This window comes from Megalobrama amblycephala, linkage group LG19 (assembly GCF_018812025.1).
Source record: "Megalobrama amblycephala isolate DHTTF-2021 linkage group LG19, ASM1881202v1, whole genome shotgun sequence".
In the NCBI taxonomy this organism is placed as follows: domain Eukaryota; kingdom Metazoa; phylum Chordata; class Actinopteri; order Cypriniformes; family Xenocyprididae; genus Megalobrama; species Megalobrama amblycephala.
In genome coordinates this window covers 6,654,843-6,674,986 of record NC_063062.1, presented here as the reverse complement: position 1 = coordinate 6,674,986, position 20,144 = coordinate 6,654,843, and the positions used below count along the sequence as shown (strand labels likewise).

Sequence of the window (20,144 nt, the reverse complement as noted above, 5' to 3'; positions counted from 1 at the left end):
ATCATGTCAGTTATTATCGCTCCATCTGCCATTTTTCGCTATTGTTCTTGCTTGCTTACCTAGTCTGATGATTCAGCTCTGCACAGATCCAGACGTTAATACTGGCTGCCCTTGTCTAATCCCTTTCATAATGTTGGGAACATGGGCTGGCATATGCAAATATTGGGGCGTACACGTAACAGTCGGTGTTATGTTGAGATTCGCCTGTTCTTCGGAGGTCTTTTAAACAAATGAGATTTATATAAGGAGGAGGAAACAATGGAGTTTGAGACTCACTGTATGTCATTTCCATGTACTGAACTCTTGTTATTTGACTATGCCAAGATAAATTCAATTTTTCATTCGAGGGCACCTTTAAACATTACGTTATTTTCGGCTAATTCATTAGAATGAAATAAAATCATGTGATCAAATGTAATGGTTATAAAACTTTTTCATTACATTATCCATGAACATGATTTGTTATTCGGATTGATTTTTATCGGCAGTGGATGTGAAGATGACAACTCCCATCATTCCACGTTTCTTCACAGTGTCATCAAACTACGCCTTTGTTATGGTTTTGAATATGCGACCTCTAGCAGCGAAAATTGCATACTGTGCCTTTAACTGTAATTTAAAAAAAATTATGTTTTATTCAGTTCAAGTGAAGGGAGAGACGCTTGGAGAATTCATAACTTAGTCAAACCCAGAATCATCATCACCATTCTCCCTTATCATTACTTTTTAATGTCAATCTCCAGTTCCGACGGTTCCCTAAATGCCTATTAGATAGGACTGGTGTAATTTCAAATTGCCTGACCTTTCGATTTCGCTATCTGTGCTGTATATACGCTGTGTCCCGAGGTCTGAGGGAGAGTAAGACATCAGAGAAAGGTTTTCACATGTTTGAGATTTAAGCTGCCGGCCCCATGTTCCTGGATGTGGTGTAGCGCTCTCTTCCCCCAGAGCTCTAGGAAGGAAGAACCTTCAAAGCTTTTGCAGTCTTCACATCCATTCCTTCAACTTTGCCCTATTTACGTATACCCCATATGGCTTGGACCAGCGAGTAAAGTCATGGCAGAGCAGACATATACACAGATTGTCATTCAGCTGTTGGCGAGGCCAAACGTAGACAACACAATCGCTCTCGTCATCCTCTAATGGCGGAAGGAAATTTATTTTGCAGACCTGTCAATGTCGAGGTTCAATAAACAAGTGTCTTAAAGGCTTTCAGATGGACCGAATCTGCGTTTAAGATGGACTTTGACAGGAACGGTCATCAGGAGATGACTGGAAAGTGTATCAAGCACTCAGCGAAATAATGTTTACTGGCTGACAGGCACATGCTGTATGGAAGGCTGTGTAAATATTTAGCTGAAGAAGTGAAATAGAATGAGAGGGAGAAAGCGAGTATAGAAAGCCAAGATGATTCATTCAGACAGGTCTTTCCCTGTGCGTCTCTCTCTCAATCGTATCACTCACTTCCTATTTTTGTGTATTTTCTTCCTCTAGTTCTTCATTGTCTTGCTGATTATTCTGCTGGCTGAGCTGATTTTGCTCATTCTTTTCTTCGTCTACTCTGATAAGGTAAGCCTGTTCACCAATTATATATTCTGCAAATGATTTTACACTATGTCCTCACATATCTAAGCTCTAATTAGCGCGATTTCTTAGGCTTTGATTTTGCATGGTGGCCAAATCTGTCTTTATTGTCCTGAGCAAATGAGTAGCAGAACATTTTGGGCTGCGCTGAGTAGCCACACTCACCTGAAATCGTATTGGTCCAGCATCCCTTCCACATAGATGTTTATTAAAACATCAATTATTGATTCAGTAAATGTGTAGTCATTGTAGTTTATGCGCATGTCTCTTACATAACAAAAAAAGATCCACCTCGAGTGAGCGTATACAATTTTAATGTATTGTAATGTCATTTTATTGCTTCTGTCAACCATATCCCCATAAAATTAGCATAAAATACATGGATGGAAACATGTTATCAAGGAAACTGTTGTACAGTTGTCCCATTTCCCAGCTAAATAAGGTCAGCGGGCTCTTTAAAGAACAGTTGCCTTTCTTGTCTTTGGCAGTGCAGGTTAAGAGTTTTCATCACCAGCCGAGCTCTCAAAGGTCAGAGGTCACCCCACATAACAAGGTCTAATCCCGGCCAGTTGTCACCAAGTAATTGGCACTGAGCTCTTTCTCGGTCAATCCTTCCACCTGCCGCAGTGGTCAGGCTCTTTCTCATGGCCTTCAGGGCACCGCACAGGCACACAACTGGAAGCGATACTGTGCCAACTGGTATGTCTATAACAGGGCAATCTGACCTTTTGACACCATGCAGATCCTGGCGGATTGCTACCCGCCCAGAGCACTCAGAGGTCCTGTTTCTTCTTTGATGAAGTCACAAGTGTCACCAAGCATATGCTTTAGATGGTGCACTGCACGGTTTCCTTTTCAAGGACGCTTCACAAAAGTACGGCAGGATGCTAGGAGGTGTTAAATCCAGTCAAGGATTTCTGGGTGGTTCATTATTCACTCCGTTTGCCACGCTCTCTGTGGAAGCTAAAGTAATTCACTTACCCACAATCCATTTAGAGATTAGGATCTGCCCATCTCTAAGGTACGAGAACTGCTTGGTTGTCTTATCAGAGCGTGTAACTCACACTCAACCGTAGACCACAAACCAAGGCTGCGTTTTGGTGGCAAAATGAATGGCATATTTTTTTTAAGCAAAAGACTTCTTTCTCTGCATGAGTTTGTTTCTGCAAGGACACCTCTTTTATATCTCTATATTGTGTGTAGACTCAAGATTGTAACTTTCAATGAAGTAAGCTAGACTGAAAGCAATGCACCCAACGTGTATTAGTCTTTAAAGACCACTCTAAGACCCCCAGCCGTGTATTGATGTTGTTCGCACTACCGATATAAGATACCACTATGACCTTTAACACACCGTGATGAGGGAGATACTTCAGAGAGAAGAAGGGGGAAGATGAGATATAGAGACCTGTATCAACTGCATAGGGCTGTGAGCACGTCTCTTTCATTTCTCCACCACATGAACTGGGACTCACTCAAAACCTGCCACTCTATTCGCGCAGAATGGCTCCAATCAAATTGACTCTATTATTTGATCTCCAAATCACAAGGCAGTCATTATCACATCTAAGGAAAAAAGTCATGCTGGCAATGTATGAAAGTATGCTTATTCTGTACAAACCACAAAGTTAAAGTCAAACATTTTGCTCAGGTAGTACTAGGCAGGGAATTATATAGAGCTAGATAAATTTGGAGATAGAATTTGAATTTTAAATTTAATAAAATGTTTTTTTTTTTTAGGGTTTTTTTTTGTTGTTTTTTGTTTTGTTTAGTTTTGAATAGGGAATTTATTATATTAAAAACTTGAAGCTGTAATTTTATAATTTAAATATGTAAGGCTAATTTCACCTCTAAAAAAATCTGAACACACACACACACACACACACACACACACACACATATATATATATTTATATTATATATAAATTTATTGATTTATTTCACTAATTCCATTCAAAAAGCGAAACTTGTATATTATATTCATTCATTACACACAGACTGATATATTTCAAATGTTTATTTCTTTTAATTTTGATGATTATAACTGACAACTAAGGAAAATCCCAAATTCAGTATCTCAGAAAATATTGTGAAAAGGTTCAATATTGAAGACACCTGGTGCCACACTCTAATCAGCTAATTAACTCCAAACACCTGCAAAGGCCTTTAAATGGTCTCTCAGTCTAGTTCTGTAGGCTACACAATCATGGGGAAGACTGCTGACTTGACAGTTGTCCAAAAGACGACCATTGACACCTTGCACAAGGAGGGCAAGACACAAAAGGTCATTGCAAAAGAGGCTGGCTTTTCACAGAGCTCTGTGTCCAAGCACATTAATAGAAGGGAAGGGAAGGAAAAGATGTGGTAGAAAAAAGTGTACAAGCAATAGGGATAACCGCACCCTGGAGAGGATTGTGAAACAAAACCCATTCAAAAATGTGGGGGAGATTCACAAAGAGTGGATTGCAGCTGGAGTCAGTGCTTCAAGAACCACTACGCACAGACGTATACAAGACATGGGTTTCAGCTGTCGCATTCCTTGTGTCAAGCCACTCTTGAACAACAGACAGCATCAGAAGCGTCTAAAGACAAAAAGAACTGGACTGCTGCTGAGTGGTCCAAAGTTATGTTCTCTGATGAAAGTAAATTTTGCATTTCCTTTGGAAATCAGGGTCCCAGAGTCTGGAGGAAGAGAGGAGAGGCACACAATCCACGTTGCTTGAGGTCCAGTGTAAAGTTTCCACAGTCAGTGATGGTTTGGGGTGCCATGTCATCTGCTGGTGTTGGTCCACTGTGTTTTCTGAGGTCCAAGGTCAACGCAGCCGTATACCAGGAAGTTTCAGAGCACTTCATGCTTCCTGCTGCTGACTAACTTTATGGAGATGCAGATTTCATTTTCCAACAGGACTTGGCACCTGCAGACAGTGCCAAAGCTACCAGTACCTGGTTTAAGGACCATGGTATCCCTGTTCTTAATTGGCCAGCAAACTCGCCTGACCTTAACCCCATAGAAAATCTATGGGGTATTGTGAAGAGGAAGATGCAATATGCCAGACCCAACAATACAGAAGAGCTGAAGGCCACTACCAGAGCAACCTGGGCTCTCATAATACCTGAGCAGTGCCACAGACTGATCGACTCATGCCACACCGCATTGCTGCAGTAATTCAGGCAAAATGAGCCCCAACTAAGTATTGAGTGCTGTACATGCTCATACTTTTCATGTTCATACTTTTCAGTTGGCCAAGATTTCTAAAAATCCTTTCTTTGTATTGGTCTTAAGTAATATTCTAATTTTCTGAGATACTGAATTTGGGATCTTCCTTAGTTGTCAGTTATAATCATCAAAATTAAAAGAAATAAACATTTGAAATATATCAGTCTGTGTGTAATGAATGAATATAATATACAAGTTTCACTTTTTGAATGGAATTAGTGAAATAAATAAACTTTTTGATGATATTCTAATTATATGACCTGTGTGTGTGTGTGTGTGTGTATGATTTAATTTATATATATATATATATATATATATATATATATATATATATATATATATATATATATATATATATATATAGTATATTTAATATTGAATAATAATAATTATAGAATAATGTTACAAAGACATCTATTTCAAATAATGTGTGAATGTATAAATGTCACAAAAAAAAAAAAAAAAAAACGAATTTATTAAGTGTAAAATGTACAAAAGTGCAAACTATCTGTAATTTTTCTAGTTTCATAATTTAAAAGCTGTAAAGTTTCAGAAGTGATGCTTTTTGCCATCCTTGATCTTTAACTCAGCAAGAGGCTTCCCTCCTGCAGGTATGTTGGAGAAACAAAGGTATAGTAGGTCTTCACCTCACTGAGCGTACATGAACGCTGTGGATTAAAGCACACACGTGGGCCCTACAACGACCCACCATCTGACTGCAGCAGATGGCGAAGGCTAGGCACCAGATTAGAGCATCCGTCTTTACACTCATGACCTCATTCCAGCGCGTGTGCCGCAGGACAGCGGCCAAATGAAGCCATATTAGCTGGTTTGAACGGGGGGAAGCACAGTAGCGTGATTTTTCGGATAGGCTTACAGGGACAGATGAAGAGCATTACTGCACACTTTCGCCTCCTCAGCTGTGGTTACGGTTTAATCCATAGATGACTAACAATTTTTAGCCTCTAATGTTGTGCCATTACATGAGTAAACCCGATACAATTAGGGATGCTCTAAAAACGAATAGCGACCCACATGTACAGGGGATGGGTTGAGTGTTTTTGACAGGAATTAAAACTCCAGGAAAGGTAACATTTTAAAGGTCCCCCAAACTCGTATAATAATTTAGTCACACAAAACACTGGTCTTCATTGTGTTTCCTGTTATTTTTAAGGTGATTCTGGGAATGTAAAGCGTGTGATCTCATGCAGTAGCATTATTGTGGTTGCTTGTTTACTGGCTGATTTTGGCTCTGAATTAAACCAATCTACTCGTGTTAAACAAATCAACAAAGAATGTGCCAGTGTTAAAATGATTTACATCAGGCTGGACTATATAAACAGTCATTTTCCACTTCATGAGCTTAAGTAGCAAATATGTCTTGTAAAGTGCCTGATCAGGTAGGGCGGTCAGCCAGGGTTTCTAAGGACTCCAGTCCAGGTTTCAAAGCACCTGACGGCGTGACAGTAGGTCCCATGCTGCGCGTATCTTGCCAGCTCACAGCATGGCCAGACTTTCCCTTGCTGATCAAGAGTCTGGCCCATCATCTGGGCTGGAAATTACCATCCTATGACAGGCACTTACCATCCCATGACAGGCACTTAGATCGGGAAGCTTTTATTTGTGCTAATGGAACATTATTTCCAAAGTGCAAGTGGTTGTTAATGGGATAGTTCAATGTAGAATGAAAATTAAGTCACTATTAACTAGTGCTGGGCACTGAAATGAACCAATATACTGGTTTAAATTTCACATACAATATACCAGTGCATAGCTGAAATAAATGCTTAATCTATTCAATGGCTATGAAAAGTGCTATGTAGAGTGTATTAAGAGGGAAGAATTAACTGTATACCGTTCTTACTTATGGTTATTATAACTTTATAACACAACAATAAATAAGCCACACAACTAACTCTCTTTAGCATGGCAAATACCATGAGCCCTACGATTTCCATGACGCAGAAAACACAGACAGAATCACTGAATCCAGTCACAAATGGAACTTACTGTAAAAAGCTGAATGTCACAGAATTCTTGGATGAATAAATGAAAAGACAGGGCTGTGCAATGAATCAAATCATGGCCATATTCCAGGATGACAATGTCAATTGTCCAGGGTTCACCAGGGTTAAAATTGTGAAAGAATGAGAGCATGAAGAATCATTTTCACACATGAATTGGCACCTGAAATTAAGTCCAGACCTTAATTTCATTGAAAGTCTTTGGGATGTGTTGGAGTAGACTTTACAGAGTGCTCGACTCTTGCATTGTCAATACAAGATCTTGACCAAAATTTGATGCACCTCTCGATGGAAATAACATCACAACATTTATTTCCATTGAGAGGTGTGTCATTTTTTGGTCACCATCTTGTATTGACAATGCAAGAGTCAAGCACTCTGTAAAGTCTATTCCAGCACACCCCAAAGACTTTCAATGAAATTAAGGTCTGGACTCAGAGGTGGCCATGGCCATGATGTGTCTTCCTACATGGTTGTTTAAGGAACGAAAAGCTACGCCCTCCATCTTTAAGGGTTAAAAGAATTGTTGCCAAACATAAAACATTCTAGAAACATAATAATCACTGTAATAATGATCTATCCATAGATTCTTAAGTATTAGCCTATTAAAATCCAAACAACGACTTTTTTGGGGGGCCGGGCAGTGTATATACACACATGAACTCAAAGGCCTTTACGACAACCCGTTAAAATAAATGTTTGGTCTAACTTGAAGAAATTATGAAAGAAATATATTACCATTGCACAGCAGAATATACTTCTTAAAGTAGGAGGAATAATAATAATAATATTACAATTTATTAAAACATTTTAGGGAATACCACACAAGGGTTCATACATGTTTTAACTCTTTATAAAATGAAGACTTCAGATGCAAAAGCCTCTAAGTGCTGTCTGAAATTTTCTTCAAAAAATGAGCATTTTTATCAAGCTTGTATGTTTAGGTTCAGTAATTCCACTTTAATTGCAATTAATAGGTCCTTTTCATTGCCATTAAAGTGAAATAACTGAACATAAACATACGAGATTGATAAAAAATGCTTATTTTAGAAGAAAATTTCAAACAGCACTTAGAGGCTTTTGCATCTTAAGTCTTCAAATACAGATTGTTTATGAGTGATAACTTGAAAAATGACAGAAAAATGAAATGTGAAAAATGACATGGTTTCTGGAGGATAAAATCCTTGTTTTTGGTGGGGTTCCACTGGTAAAATTCGCATTCCAGGGGCTAAATATCATGGTATTTAGAGTCGCTTCAACCTGCGGACATGAAAAACAACCCGCAGCAACAGTGGTTATCGTCCAGGGATCCGTTCTTTGTACGTCCCTTACTCGGTTAGCTGGATTTGATTGATTGACAATTTGGCACGATCTTGAATTGTTCGGTTCTTCGACACTCATCGTGGACTTGCTATCAACAGGTCCGTAAGCTCAAACCTGCTCTGGAGCAGGCTTATTTCCTGTAAACAGGATTAGATCGCATATTTTTAAGTGGAATTGATACATAAAATCTGTCCCTGCCACTGCTACTTTCTTACAAACGTGCCCTAATGTGAACCAGGAACAATAATAATGATTTAAAAATAAATTTGCAAATAATATTATAATATTGTGTAGTCTATCATAATAGAGACCGCCAGTTTTACTCGCTGAGACATTTATTCGTGAGAAAATAATTACCTAATGATTTTATTGGAGTCTTGATGTAGGCTACAGTTAGTCTATGCCGTGCATGCGTTAATTTGAATGGTGACGCTATTATGGGAGTGGCTTGATGCAGCACAGGAGATGCAAATAACTTGATCTTGATGCTTAAGAAACTTTAATTAATGCTGTCATATAACAATCTGCCTTAAAGTTAAAATTAAATTAATTGCAAATTACAACATTGAAATAAAAATGTAAAGCCTGCACAAATATGGAAATCGTGAATATAGCCTAAATAATGGGAGTCATGTAAAAACAGTGCACATTTCATTTATCTATTATAACTTTTATGTTCTTTTTTTTTTTTCTTCACTGTTTTCTTATAAAAGGTGCAGAAATTTGTCGAGTTTTTTGTCAGGTGTCTTTTTTAATTATATGATGTCACGACGTTTCCATCTTGACGCCAGCCAATCGCTGCATTGCTGATTGTGGTTTCGAGTATCGATACATCTGCCGTTTCGGGGGACACATGAACGTGCAGTAATCGCAGATAATTTAATCTAGATATTTTAATCCAGTCCGCAAATTCGTTTGAAGAACCAAATTAGCCAGAGTTCAGTTAACGCGATTAAAAGATCTGGCATCTGTCAAATCATCTCAGATGTATTAAGTGAGGTACGAAGAACGGACCCCGGCTTTGTATGTGACATTACAATGATTTTATATTCTATGTATCCTGACTGCCACTATAAATGTATATAAAGGTCCAGTCATGAAAAGAAAAAGGAAAAAAATCATACACTGTGAAATCGCCAGAGTCTTAAACGAATACCATGATACAGAATGTTGATCATACTGCCCAGTACTTCTATTAAACCACTCTCATGATGTTCCAAACCCTTATTACTTTTTTTACCCCCTAGGGAAGAGGAATTTTAAATAATGTACTGGTCTTTCTTTTTCATATCAAACATTAAATGAGGATGCAAAAAAATGTAATGAACTATTGAGGAAAGCCAAGCAATGAATCACACCAACCTATTGTATGACTTCAGAAGACTTGGAATATAGTGTCATAAGAGTCATATGGACCAATTTTATGTTAACAGTTTCCTTTTTTGGTTGAACTTTTGGTCAGGATTTAAAGGTGTGTGTTTGCATTCTGTAAATATCTCAAAACTTTTTTGTTGCCATAGGCAGAGGTGATGGACAGTGAAGAATCTGCTATCTGACCTCATCTTTCTCTTCCTCTACTCTTTAGTAAACAGCAGGCTTTCCTCAACACACAAACATTGTGCTGACACTTCTCCACAAACCCAAGCCCCCAGGGCAACGATATGACAAACCTGTCCAAACCTATCCACACTCTGGAGACTCAGACACACATGAGAAAAAAAAAAAAAAAAACACAGTTTTCTCTGTGTATAACCATTCCCTCTTGTTTCCGTTCCCAGTTCACCCCAAGAATTGTTGGTATAGAAGATAATGATGTCATCCATTAGCTACATCTAACATCTGACCCTCTGGTCAAACCCTCCACATTCCCAAACAAACACTAACATCTTTACATTAACAAGTTGCCTGAGAACATAGGAAACCACGTAGTGGAATGATTACAAATCAAACACCGAGAGCCGCTAGGTCATTCACACGATCCAGATGCTTGCGCTGGCTGAAATGGCTTTGGACCGTACGTTCTAAGACTGTATCCAACTGGATAGACGTTATTTAAACATAACCCAAGGCCAGGTATACAAACTCCTAATGAGCTGTGCATTAGCTACAAGCAGCCACAGGCCATGGGAAACATATGCTCCATTCACTTTTTGAGCACTAGTATAGTATTATTGGATTTAAAGGCTCTTGGTAATGATATGAGATGCTAATTGAGAAGTTGTAGAATTCAGAGTTCTTTAATAATACAAATTTGGCCAGAGTTGTCTAGCAGATTATTATATTCTTGTCCCAAAAAACAAATAAAATATTGATAAACACTGCAGTTGGACTGCAGTTCATCCATCTGAATATTTTGCTTCTTCCTGTTTAGTGTATAATTAGATCGACAGTCCGTTCGTAACTTCCTTACAGTAACCTTTCGTTTACACTGGCACTCTTCCCATGAACTCAGTATCTTAGAGAAGATCTAATTAACTTTATGCATAATATGATGCTCCTAACAGTATGTTGCATTAGCATAGCTCATCCCTTAGGGCTTGCAAGATGGCAACTGGAGCCAGAATATGATCAGAGCACCACCTCACCAATACTTTTCATTTCAGCGACAGGATATTTATCATTGCGGATAGCGCTCGCCTCTGAGGATAGGACAGACTCCTTTTGTTGTCAGAAAAGAGAGTCTTTCCAACGTCATCCACTAGCCCTCTTTGTGTGTTTTGGATGAGAAGAAAGATTACTAGATTATTTGACATGACTGCTGCCTTTCAGTGATGATGTGCTTTATAACACCCTGAAACCTTTCATGAAATATATTCACTAACATTTTGACTGATGTATTTCCATGACTTTCAGTAACTTTTCCAGAGATTCGTGATTACTGGATACATTGCTGTTTCCAGGCTATTGCTAAGGTGTTTACAGTATCTTTTTGATCAAAAGCACAGTAATATTGTTAAACATTATTAAAATTTAAAATAACTGTTTTCTATTTTTAAATATTTTAAAATGTAATTTATTCCTGTGATTGCAAAGCAATTCTTTAGCCATTACTTCAGTCTTGAGTGTCAAATGATCCTTCAGAAATCATTCTAATATGCCGATTTGGTTAATATACGCTGGAAACAGTTTATAAGCTGCTTATTTTTTTTATTTATTTATTTTTTGGTGGAAACAGTGATAGCTTTTTTAATCAGGATTCTTCGATAAATAGAAAGAACACCATTTGTTTGTTTTTGTCAAATTAAAGGGTTAGTTCACCCAAAAATAAAAAATTCTGTCATTAATTACTCACCCTCATGTCATTCCACACCTGTAATGGTGCGTTCACACCAGACGCGAATGAAGCATTAAGCGTGAGTGATTTACGTTAAGTCAATGCAAAGACGCGAATAGACATCCTGTGGCACGTGAATCGCGTCATTCGCACGAATGAGGCGGCGCGGATTGGGCGTTTTGGGCGAATCGCACAAGTTGAAAAATCTGAACTTTGGCGAAAATTTGCGCCACATTAACCAATCAGGATCTTGCTCTAGTAGTGACAGAGGCAGAAATCCAAAACAACAATGGTGGACAAAATCATTGTCGCTGTAAGATACATCTTCATACTTTTATAGATACAGAAAGCTTGGAAGAAAGTGAGTGAGGAGTTCAGACAATCTGATAAGTTGTAAAAAACAGTCTTTACTCAATTTGAGCTATAGGCTATATAAATATTTTATTTATATAGCGCTTTTACAATTGAATTGTTTCAAAGCAGCTACAAGCACAGAAAAAAGGGAAGTAAAAATAAGCTAAAACAAGCGTGGTAATATGTAACATATACAAGACAAATTGAGCTAGGAGAAAAACCCAGCGTGCTAACACTGGGAAAAAAGTCCTAGGAGGGAAAAACCCCTGTATTTTATATGTAAATGGATATAGAGATCAACTAATTATACTTTATTATAGAGATTAAAAATAGATTATATATAAATATATGCCGCTGAATTATAGATGCGAGTTGTGGCCCATTGTCTCCTGGGCTATTTATCAGGTCAGACACAGGTTCTCCATCTGATCTGTGTGCGCACCCGAAACCTCAGATAAGTCTGAGAGACACATATTTAAAGCGTAGATGCCATTCTTATTCTGATGCACAGGTATATCTAGTGTTATAGGAAATGTTCTCGGTTCCGGCCGACCTAATTATTGCAGCGTAACAATCCTTTAACGATTTGAAAAATGTTAATGTATTGATAATGTGTTATGTGTATGCAAGAGCAAAGAGATGTGTTTTTAGTCTAGATTTAAACTGACAGAGTGTGTCTGCTTCCCGAACAATGAGGAAGATTGTTCCAGAGTTTAGGTGCTAAATAGGAAAAGGATCTGCCGCCTTCAGTTGATTTTGATATTCTGGGTATTATCAACTGGCCTGAATTCTCATCGCAATAAACGTGATAATATAAATATTGAGACTACAAGCTAACTAAAGCCGACAAATTGAGCTTATTCGCTGTATTTTACAACTACTTTACCGCTGACGAGTTGTGTATTTATTCAGAGGAAGTGTGCGGAAGAGTCTGGGAAACATATTTAAAGGAGAGGAAGAGCCCCTCTCATGACGCGAATTTGCGTCTGTTGTGAAGTGAATTTCATTCGTGAATGAAGCGAATGTCACACGCGAATGAAGCGAGAAAACTCAAAATGTTCAAGCGTCCAACTACGCGCAAATAGCGTGATTTATTCGCGCAAGTCAAGTCTGGTATGAACGCCCCATAAGACCTTCGTTCATCTTCAAAACACAAATTAAGATATTTTTGATAAAATCTGATGGCTCAGTGAGGCCTCCATTGCCAGCAAGATAATTAACACTTTCAGATGCCCAGAAAGCTACTAAAGATGTATTTTAAACAGTTCATGTGACTACAGTGGTTCAACCTTAATGTTATGAAGCAATGAGAATACTTTTTGTGTGCCAAAAAAACAAAATAACAAGTTTATTTTTATGAAGCTTTGAAGCTTTACGAATCTTTTGTTTCGAACCAATGTTTCCGAGGGTGTATCAAACTGCCAAAGTCACATTATTTCAGAAAACGAGGCTTCGTTACATGATAAGTGTTTCGAAATTTCAATGGTTCACCACTGGGGGGGCGTGACTTCGGGACACGCTCTGAAACACTGATTCGAAACAAAAGATTCATGAAGCTTCGAAGCAGTGTTTTGAAATCGCCCATCACTAGATATTGTTTAATAAAGTCGTTATTTTGTTTTTTTTTGGTGCATAAAAAGTATTCCCGTCACTTCATAACATTAAGGTTGAACCACTGTAGTCACATGAACTGTTAGGTCTTTAGTAGCTTTCTGGGCATCTGAAAGTGTTAATTATCTTGCTGGCAATGGAGGCATCGGATTTTATCAAAAAAATCTTAATTTGTGTTCCAAAGATGAACAAAGGTCTTACGGGTGTGGAACGACAAGAGGGTGAGTAATAAATGACAGAATTTTCATTTTTTGTTGAACTAACCCATGTTATGTCTTTTCTGTCACTTTTGATCAATTTAATGCATCTTTGCTGAAGAAAAAAGTGACCTGTGAAGTACCTTTGAAGTATTTACACTACTACTATGTCTTATTTTTATGACCTGATACTATACATTGTGCCTTTTCATTGCACTGTGAGAAAATTAATTCTTGTAAAAAAAAATAAATAAATAAATAAAATAAAAAATTCTATTTTCTAGGAACCCCATTGCAGCTCATGGCATTAGGGAGGATTAGTCGGACATGTAACATCCCTCCATTAGACATGCTATTTTGCAGTTTGAACTGGATGAACAGAATTGCGTAAATTTTTCAGGCACAAGCTGATTAAGAATTTATTATAAGTCTGAGCCTAATTGTAATTGGACCGTGTGGAATATGGGAGTCTCATGCGCTGGATAATTGGGATGCTTTACTTTAGGTATGAAAGAACAGCCATTACCAAACAGTTGTGATCATCATGTGTTCCAAGCAGGATGTGAAAGGAGTGATGTCACAGTGTTCTCTGATGGAGTTGAGAGTGTGCTTTGATGTATTCTTGTATAATGAGACTCCTCGGACTCAAGATGTTTCCGTAGAGGAGAATGATGGTGCTTATTCACCTTTCGTTTTATTCTCCATTCTGAAACGTGGCTACTCACACAGTGTACCCACCAGGAAAAATGTCTGGCACTAATGAGTGTACACTCCAGTGAGAGACATATGCCTTCTAGCAGCTTTGTAATATTTGCCTTGACTTAGCGTTATTGCTGCAGTTGTGCATCATTTGCTGAATTTATTTCATCATGGCATCACTGGAATGAATGACAAAAAAAAAAAATCACATGAAAGGGTCTCCAGAGAATATTTTAGCCCAATTTTTCTACATACATTTGAAAGATCATCAGAATTAAAATTTTATACTCTTAATGAATTAATTTCCCTCAGCATTTAAAGATGTTTCACAGCATGAATGTTTCAGTTTGCTTTTTTATTAGTGGTATTTGCTAAGGCAAGCATTACTATTACTTATCCTTGAACCTCGGCCCACACCTTTACATTTAAACTACATTTATGCATTTAGCAGACACTTTTATCCAAAACGTGCATTTCAAATTGATTTATATATTTTTATTATTTTTTATTATTATTATTTGTTTAATTTTTTAACCATGTGTGTTCCCCTGGAACATGAATTATACCTTAAAGGGATAGTTCACCCAAAAATGAAAATTCTGTCATCATTTACTCACCCTCGAGATGTTCCAAACCTACACATTTCTGTCTTCTGCTGGACATAAAAGAACATATTTTGAAGAATATGGGGAACCAAACAGTTGACGGGCCCCAAGTATGGAAAAAATATATACGATGGAAGTCAATGGGGCCAGTCAACTGACATTCTTCAGAATATCTTCAGGTTTGAAACAAATTGAGGGTCAGTAAATGATGACAGAATTTTCAGTTTTGGGTGAACTATCCCTTTAAATTTTGTGGCTTATTGAGTAGAGCTGTGATGTTACTGTTCTAAGTGATTTAATTCATGATTTCTGCCTGGTAGATGATAAAATGGGCAAAAACAACAGTTTTGCATCAAATCATATCTAGGAATACTTTGGAATCTACTTTTTTGGGATAGTAAGCAACCACACACAACATCCTAGCATCTTGCACAGGCACCGGTCACATTTTCTTTAGAAGTTCAGAGTCTTTCAGAAGTGAGCAGAAAGGGGAGTGTTAAATACAACAGCAATACAAACTGTGACAATAAATCATGTTAAAGCAGTAAGTGCAGATATTATCTCTATATATCTTATTTATAGCGCTGTGTGAGAGACTATCTTTCATTGAAATATGCCTGAAATTCCAGACTATGGTGTTTTCTTTTCCTCTTGGGTGAAACGATGTTAATCTGGCTTGTGTCTATATCAGGACCACCGCTCTGTCAAACTGTAATCACCCTGCACTTCCGCCGCTCCGGGCCAGAGTGCACTGAACCACTAATGTGAGATCGTACACCTCATTAAAACTGCCAGCGAAATATTTATCTACCACAGCCGAGGGGGAAATGATAGTGATTCCAGAGTGGCGTATACGAGTATGTTGTTCTCCAGCATCAACGATGGCATGCTTTTTTACGCTCTATTCTCTATGCCATCAATTAATGATGCTAATTACTTTAATTTGACACATAGTCAAGAACCCAATGGAAGATCTTGACTAAATAGATGCTCCTTATTAGGGTAGACAAGCAGATAATATTTCACTCAGGACTTGAATATTGTTTTTCATTTTTTGCAATCTGTTTGCCTCACACTGCTGATATTTATGCGTATTTACATTTATCCATCCAAACCACTTGACTGAATATATATTCAAGCTTTCAAGCTATGCAATTACTTGAATTTATAATCATGTATTCAGTAAAAAAAAAATAGGAATAATTAGGCATGAAAGATGCAATGCATTATGATTAATACAAATTATGTAGAAATATGAATGACATAATACAATTTAATGATAGCGCGCGCACGTGTGTGTGTGTGTGCGCGTGTGTTTCTGTGTGATTAATTTTATTAATTTATAAATAATTATTCAGTTCAAAAGTTATGAATAATTAGATATGAATTCATACAATAATTATGATTAATACAAAATATATATATATATATATATATATATATATATATATATATATATATATATATATATATATATATATATATATATATATATATATATTATAGCTTCATTATTTGCAATCTGTTCCTCCCATTGCTGATATTTATACATATTTACATTATTCATCCAAATCGCTTGAATGAATATATATTCAAACTTTCAAGCTATAAAATGTATTGAATTTATTAGGAATAATTAGGCATGAAAGATACAATACATTATGATTAATACAAATCGTGTATAAATATGAATGATATAATACAATAATAATACACATAATTAAATATAATTATTCATCATATAATTATTCATAAAAAATAATTATTATCATCTATTAGAAACTATTATTATCATTACTAATAATTAAATATGAATGACTTCATACAATAATTATGGGTAATACAAATTTTTATTTATATATATATATATATAGTACTGTATAGTACAGTCCAAAAGTTTGGAACCACTAAGATTTTTAATGTTTTTAAAAGAAGTTTCGTCTGCTCACCAAGGCTACACTTATTTAATTAAAAATACAGTAAAAACAGTAATATTGTGAAATATTATTACAATTTAAAATAACTGTTTTCTATTTGAATATATTTCACAAAGTAATTTATTCCTGTGATGATACAAAATATTTGTGTACAATATTTTTTTTCAGGATTATTTGATGAATAGAAAGTTCAAAAGAACAGTGTTTATCTGAAATCTAATCTTTTGTAACATTATAAATGTCTTTACTGCCACTTTTGATTGATTTAATGCATCCTTGCTGAATAAAAGTATTCATTTCTTTCATTTCTTTTCAAAAAAATAAAAATAAAAATTCTTACTGACCCCAAACTTTTGAACGGTAGTGTATAATGATACAGAAGCTTTGTATTTCAGATAAATGCTGTTCTTTTGAACTTTCTATTCATCAAGGAATCCTGAAAAAAAAAGTACACAACTGTTTTCAACATTGAAAATAATCATAAATGTTTATTGAGCAGCAAATCAGCATATTAGAATGATTTCTGAAGGATCATGTGACACTGAAGACTGGAGTAACGATGCTGAAAATTCAGCTTTGCATCACAGGAATAAATTACTTTGTCAAATATATTTAAATAGTACACAGTTATTTTAAATTGTAATAATATTTCACAATATTACTGTTTTTTACTGTATTTTTTAATTAAATAAATGTAGCCTTGGTGAGCAGACGAAACTTCTTTTACAAAACATTAAAAATCTTAGTGGTTCCAAACTTTTGGACTATATATATATATATATATATATATATATATATATATATATATATATATATATATATATATATATAAGTGTCTGTGTATATATTATATAATATAATATATATTATATATATAATATAAGTGTGTGTGTGTGTAATATATATATATATATATATATATATATATATATATATATATATATATATATGTGTGTGTGTGTGTGTGTGAGTGTGAAATATTGGTACAATCAAAATGAGATTTGTAATTGACTATAACTGAACTTTTCCTTCTGCTGTTCACAGGTCAGTGAGAACGCAAAGCAGGACCTGAAAGATGGTCTTGCGCTCTACAACACAGACAACAACATTGGACTGAGAAACGCCTGGAATATCATCCAAGCTGAGGTACTCTTTATGAAGTTATGATCATGTTGAGTATCTTGAAAATATTCTCTAATGTACACAGCAATATCTGGAACTTAATGTACTGCTGTCCCCCGACAGTGGAAGTGTTGTGGAGTAACCGGGTACACAGATTGGCACGAGGCTCTGAAAGAAAAGGTGGTGCCCGACCGCTGCTGTCAAGAGCATTATCAGGAGTGTGGCCGCAACTCCACCAACATGTTCTGGACACGGGTGAGTGGACACCTGCACTTAAACCAATGATGAATGTTGCCATAATTCCTCAGATCTTTAATTGCCTTGACATGGGAAGTGAACTATACTTGTACTGCATTTCAAATGTACGACTTTCAATTTTAACCATCCTCATTTTGAATACATTTGGACTGTTAATCTTATATTCATTAAAGAACATTTCTGAATCAAGACAGGATAAAAGAAAAGACTGGAGGTAATAATAAAAAAAGGATTTCTTTTTTTCTGTCCTTGAAAAGAGTTATTATTAATAAATGAAAGGCGATAAAAGCCATAGACATCTCTGTTGGTAGGAGCTCTAAGTGCGTCTGTAAAGTACAAGAGTCATGTATCTTTATGTATTTCTTCTCACTTTTGGACTCTAGATGCGTTTGTCTCCCCCTATGCGAGTTGATTTAACTCACAAAAACTGATTTTAATGTTTAAATCGGATTGTAGGGAGGGCAGTGGTTTCTTGAGGGAATATTTTTGTGCCTTTGACAGAGTTGTTGTGTACATCAGTAGCTGATGTTACATGTCACACTGTCTTATCTGCAGCTTTTAGTTACCTCAGAGGTACTAACGGAGTGTGTGTGCTTGAGACGAGACAATTCCATTTAGTGAATTTTTTTAATGTTCTTTTCAAATGCATTGTTTTCATTAAAATAGAATGAGCACATTTGTGAAACTGCCACAAAAGAAAATTTTGAATGTCACGATTTCCAGTCCGTTGCCTTGTAGGGAGCGAATTACGCACAAAGACACATTTGTTAGCCTGAAACCACAAGCCATTTAATTGTTAAATTTATCTTCATCCGCAGAAGTTAAACAGCTAGCCAACATAAATTGTTTTAAATTCATAGAACAAGAGGAATTAGACACAAGAATTGTGACATGAGGCTGTTTGCACAGGAATCCAAGAGTTCTGCCATATCTGAAGGTATTATATTGTATTACCACCACAGTTTTCGGTTTTGCTGGAAATGGATTTCCTTTTCAGTACCTTAGTATGACAAGCAGCCCACAACACCGCCAACTCAAAGCTGTTTTGTCTTTTTTTCGCACAGCCACCATACAGTATATCGCTGAATATGCTTTTTCTTTTCTTTTTTTTTTTTTAGTCACTGCGCGTTGAAAATGCAGCCGCAGCAGTCGCTCGCTCGCTCATGCATGCACTCAAATGAATTCCACTGCTGCTGGAGTTCAGCTCATTTTCTCTAGATCAGAATTAACATCTAGCAAATTACAAAGTGAAACATACACAATCTGTTTGTATTAGTGCATTCGCCCAGAAGGTAAATCACATCTCATGACTTTTCCTGTCTTCCAGGGCTGCTACGAGAAAGTTGAAGAGTGGCTTGAAGATAATAAGCACCTACTCGGAACCATCGGCATGTGTATCTTGGTAGTTCAGGTAAGATTATGTGTGCTGGTGTGTTTTGCCATCACTCAGTGTGTCAAATGCGATGGTTATAATGAGCGTGCCTGTCTTGTCTGGGTCTGCTGAAACGGTGAAGCACATGTATGGAGCACCACAGTCAGTGCAGGAGAGAATAGGTGAACCGATCATTAGGGCTTGCTGATAGGCGAATATATAGAAAGTGAAAGTCCGAACGGTCCCAGATGATGTCTTGCCTTGGTTCATTATAGCCCTAGAAAGAGCATGAATTCAATGCTCTAATGTGTACATTCTGCAGAGGTGCTTTGCATTAATGTCAAACTGAAGATTTTTCTTGGAACTAGGCCGAGACATATTAAGTATAGTCCTGATTCAACAGCTTGCTTGACTTCATACTTTGGCATCTTTGCCACTTTTAAAGTTAACAAACTGAATTTGAGTGCATCTCTTCATCATTTTACATGATCGTCAAAAGTTTGGTTTACTGTCATTTAATGCAAGGCAGAATACAAAATGTTGGATTAGTCAAGATGGTCTCTGGGT

At 36.6% G+C, this 20,144-nt stretch overlaps 1 protein-coding gene across 5 annotated transcripts in view; it reads left to right on the top strand.

Moving 5' to 3' along the window:
- tspan9a (tetraspanin 9a) overlaps nt 1–20,144 on the top strand; it is a 264,441-nt gene that overhangs the window by 235,693 nt on the left and 8,604 nt on the right. For all 5 annotated transcript variants that reach the window (XM_048169302.1, XM_048169301.1, XM_048169304.1 and 2 more), the window contains 4 exons: nt 1,495–1,569; nt 17,870–17,971; nt 18,071–18,202; nt 19,533–19,616. In XM_048169302.1, coding sequence (XP_048025259.1) covers nt 1,495–1,569; nt 17,870–17,971; nt 18,071–18,202; nt 19,533–19,616 — 393 coding nt within the window. The remainder of the gene's footprint in view (nt 1–1,494; nt 1,570–17,869; nt 17,972–18,070; nt 18,203–19,532; nt 19,617–20,144) is intronic.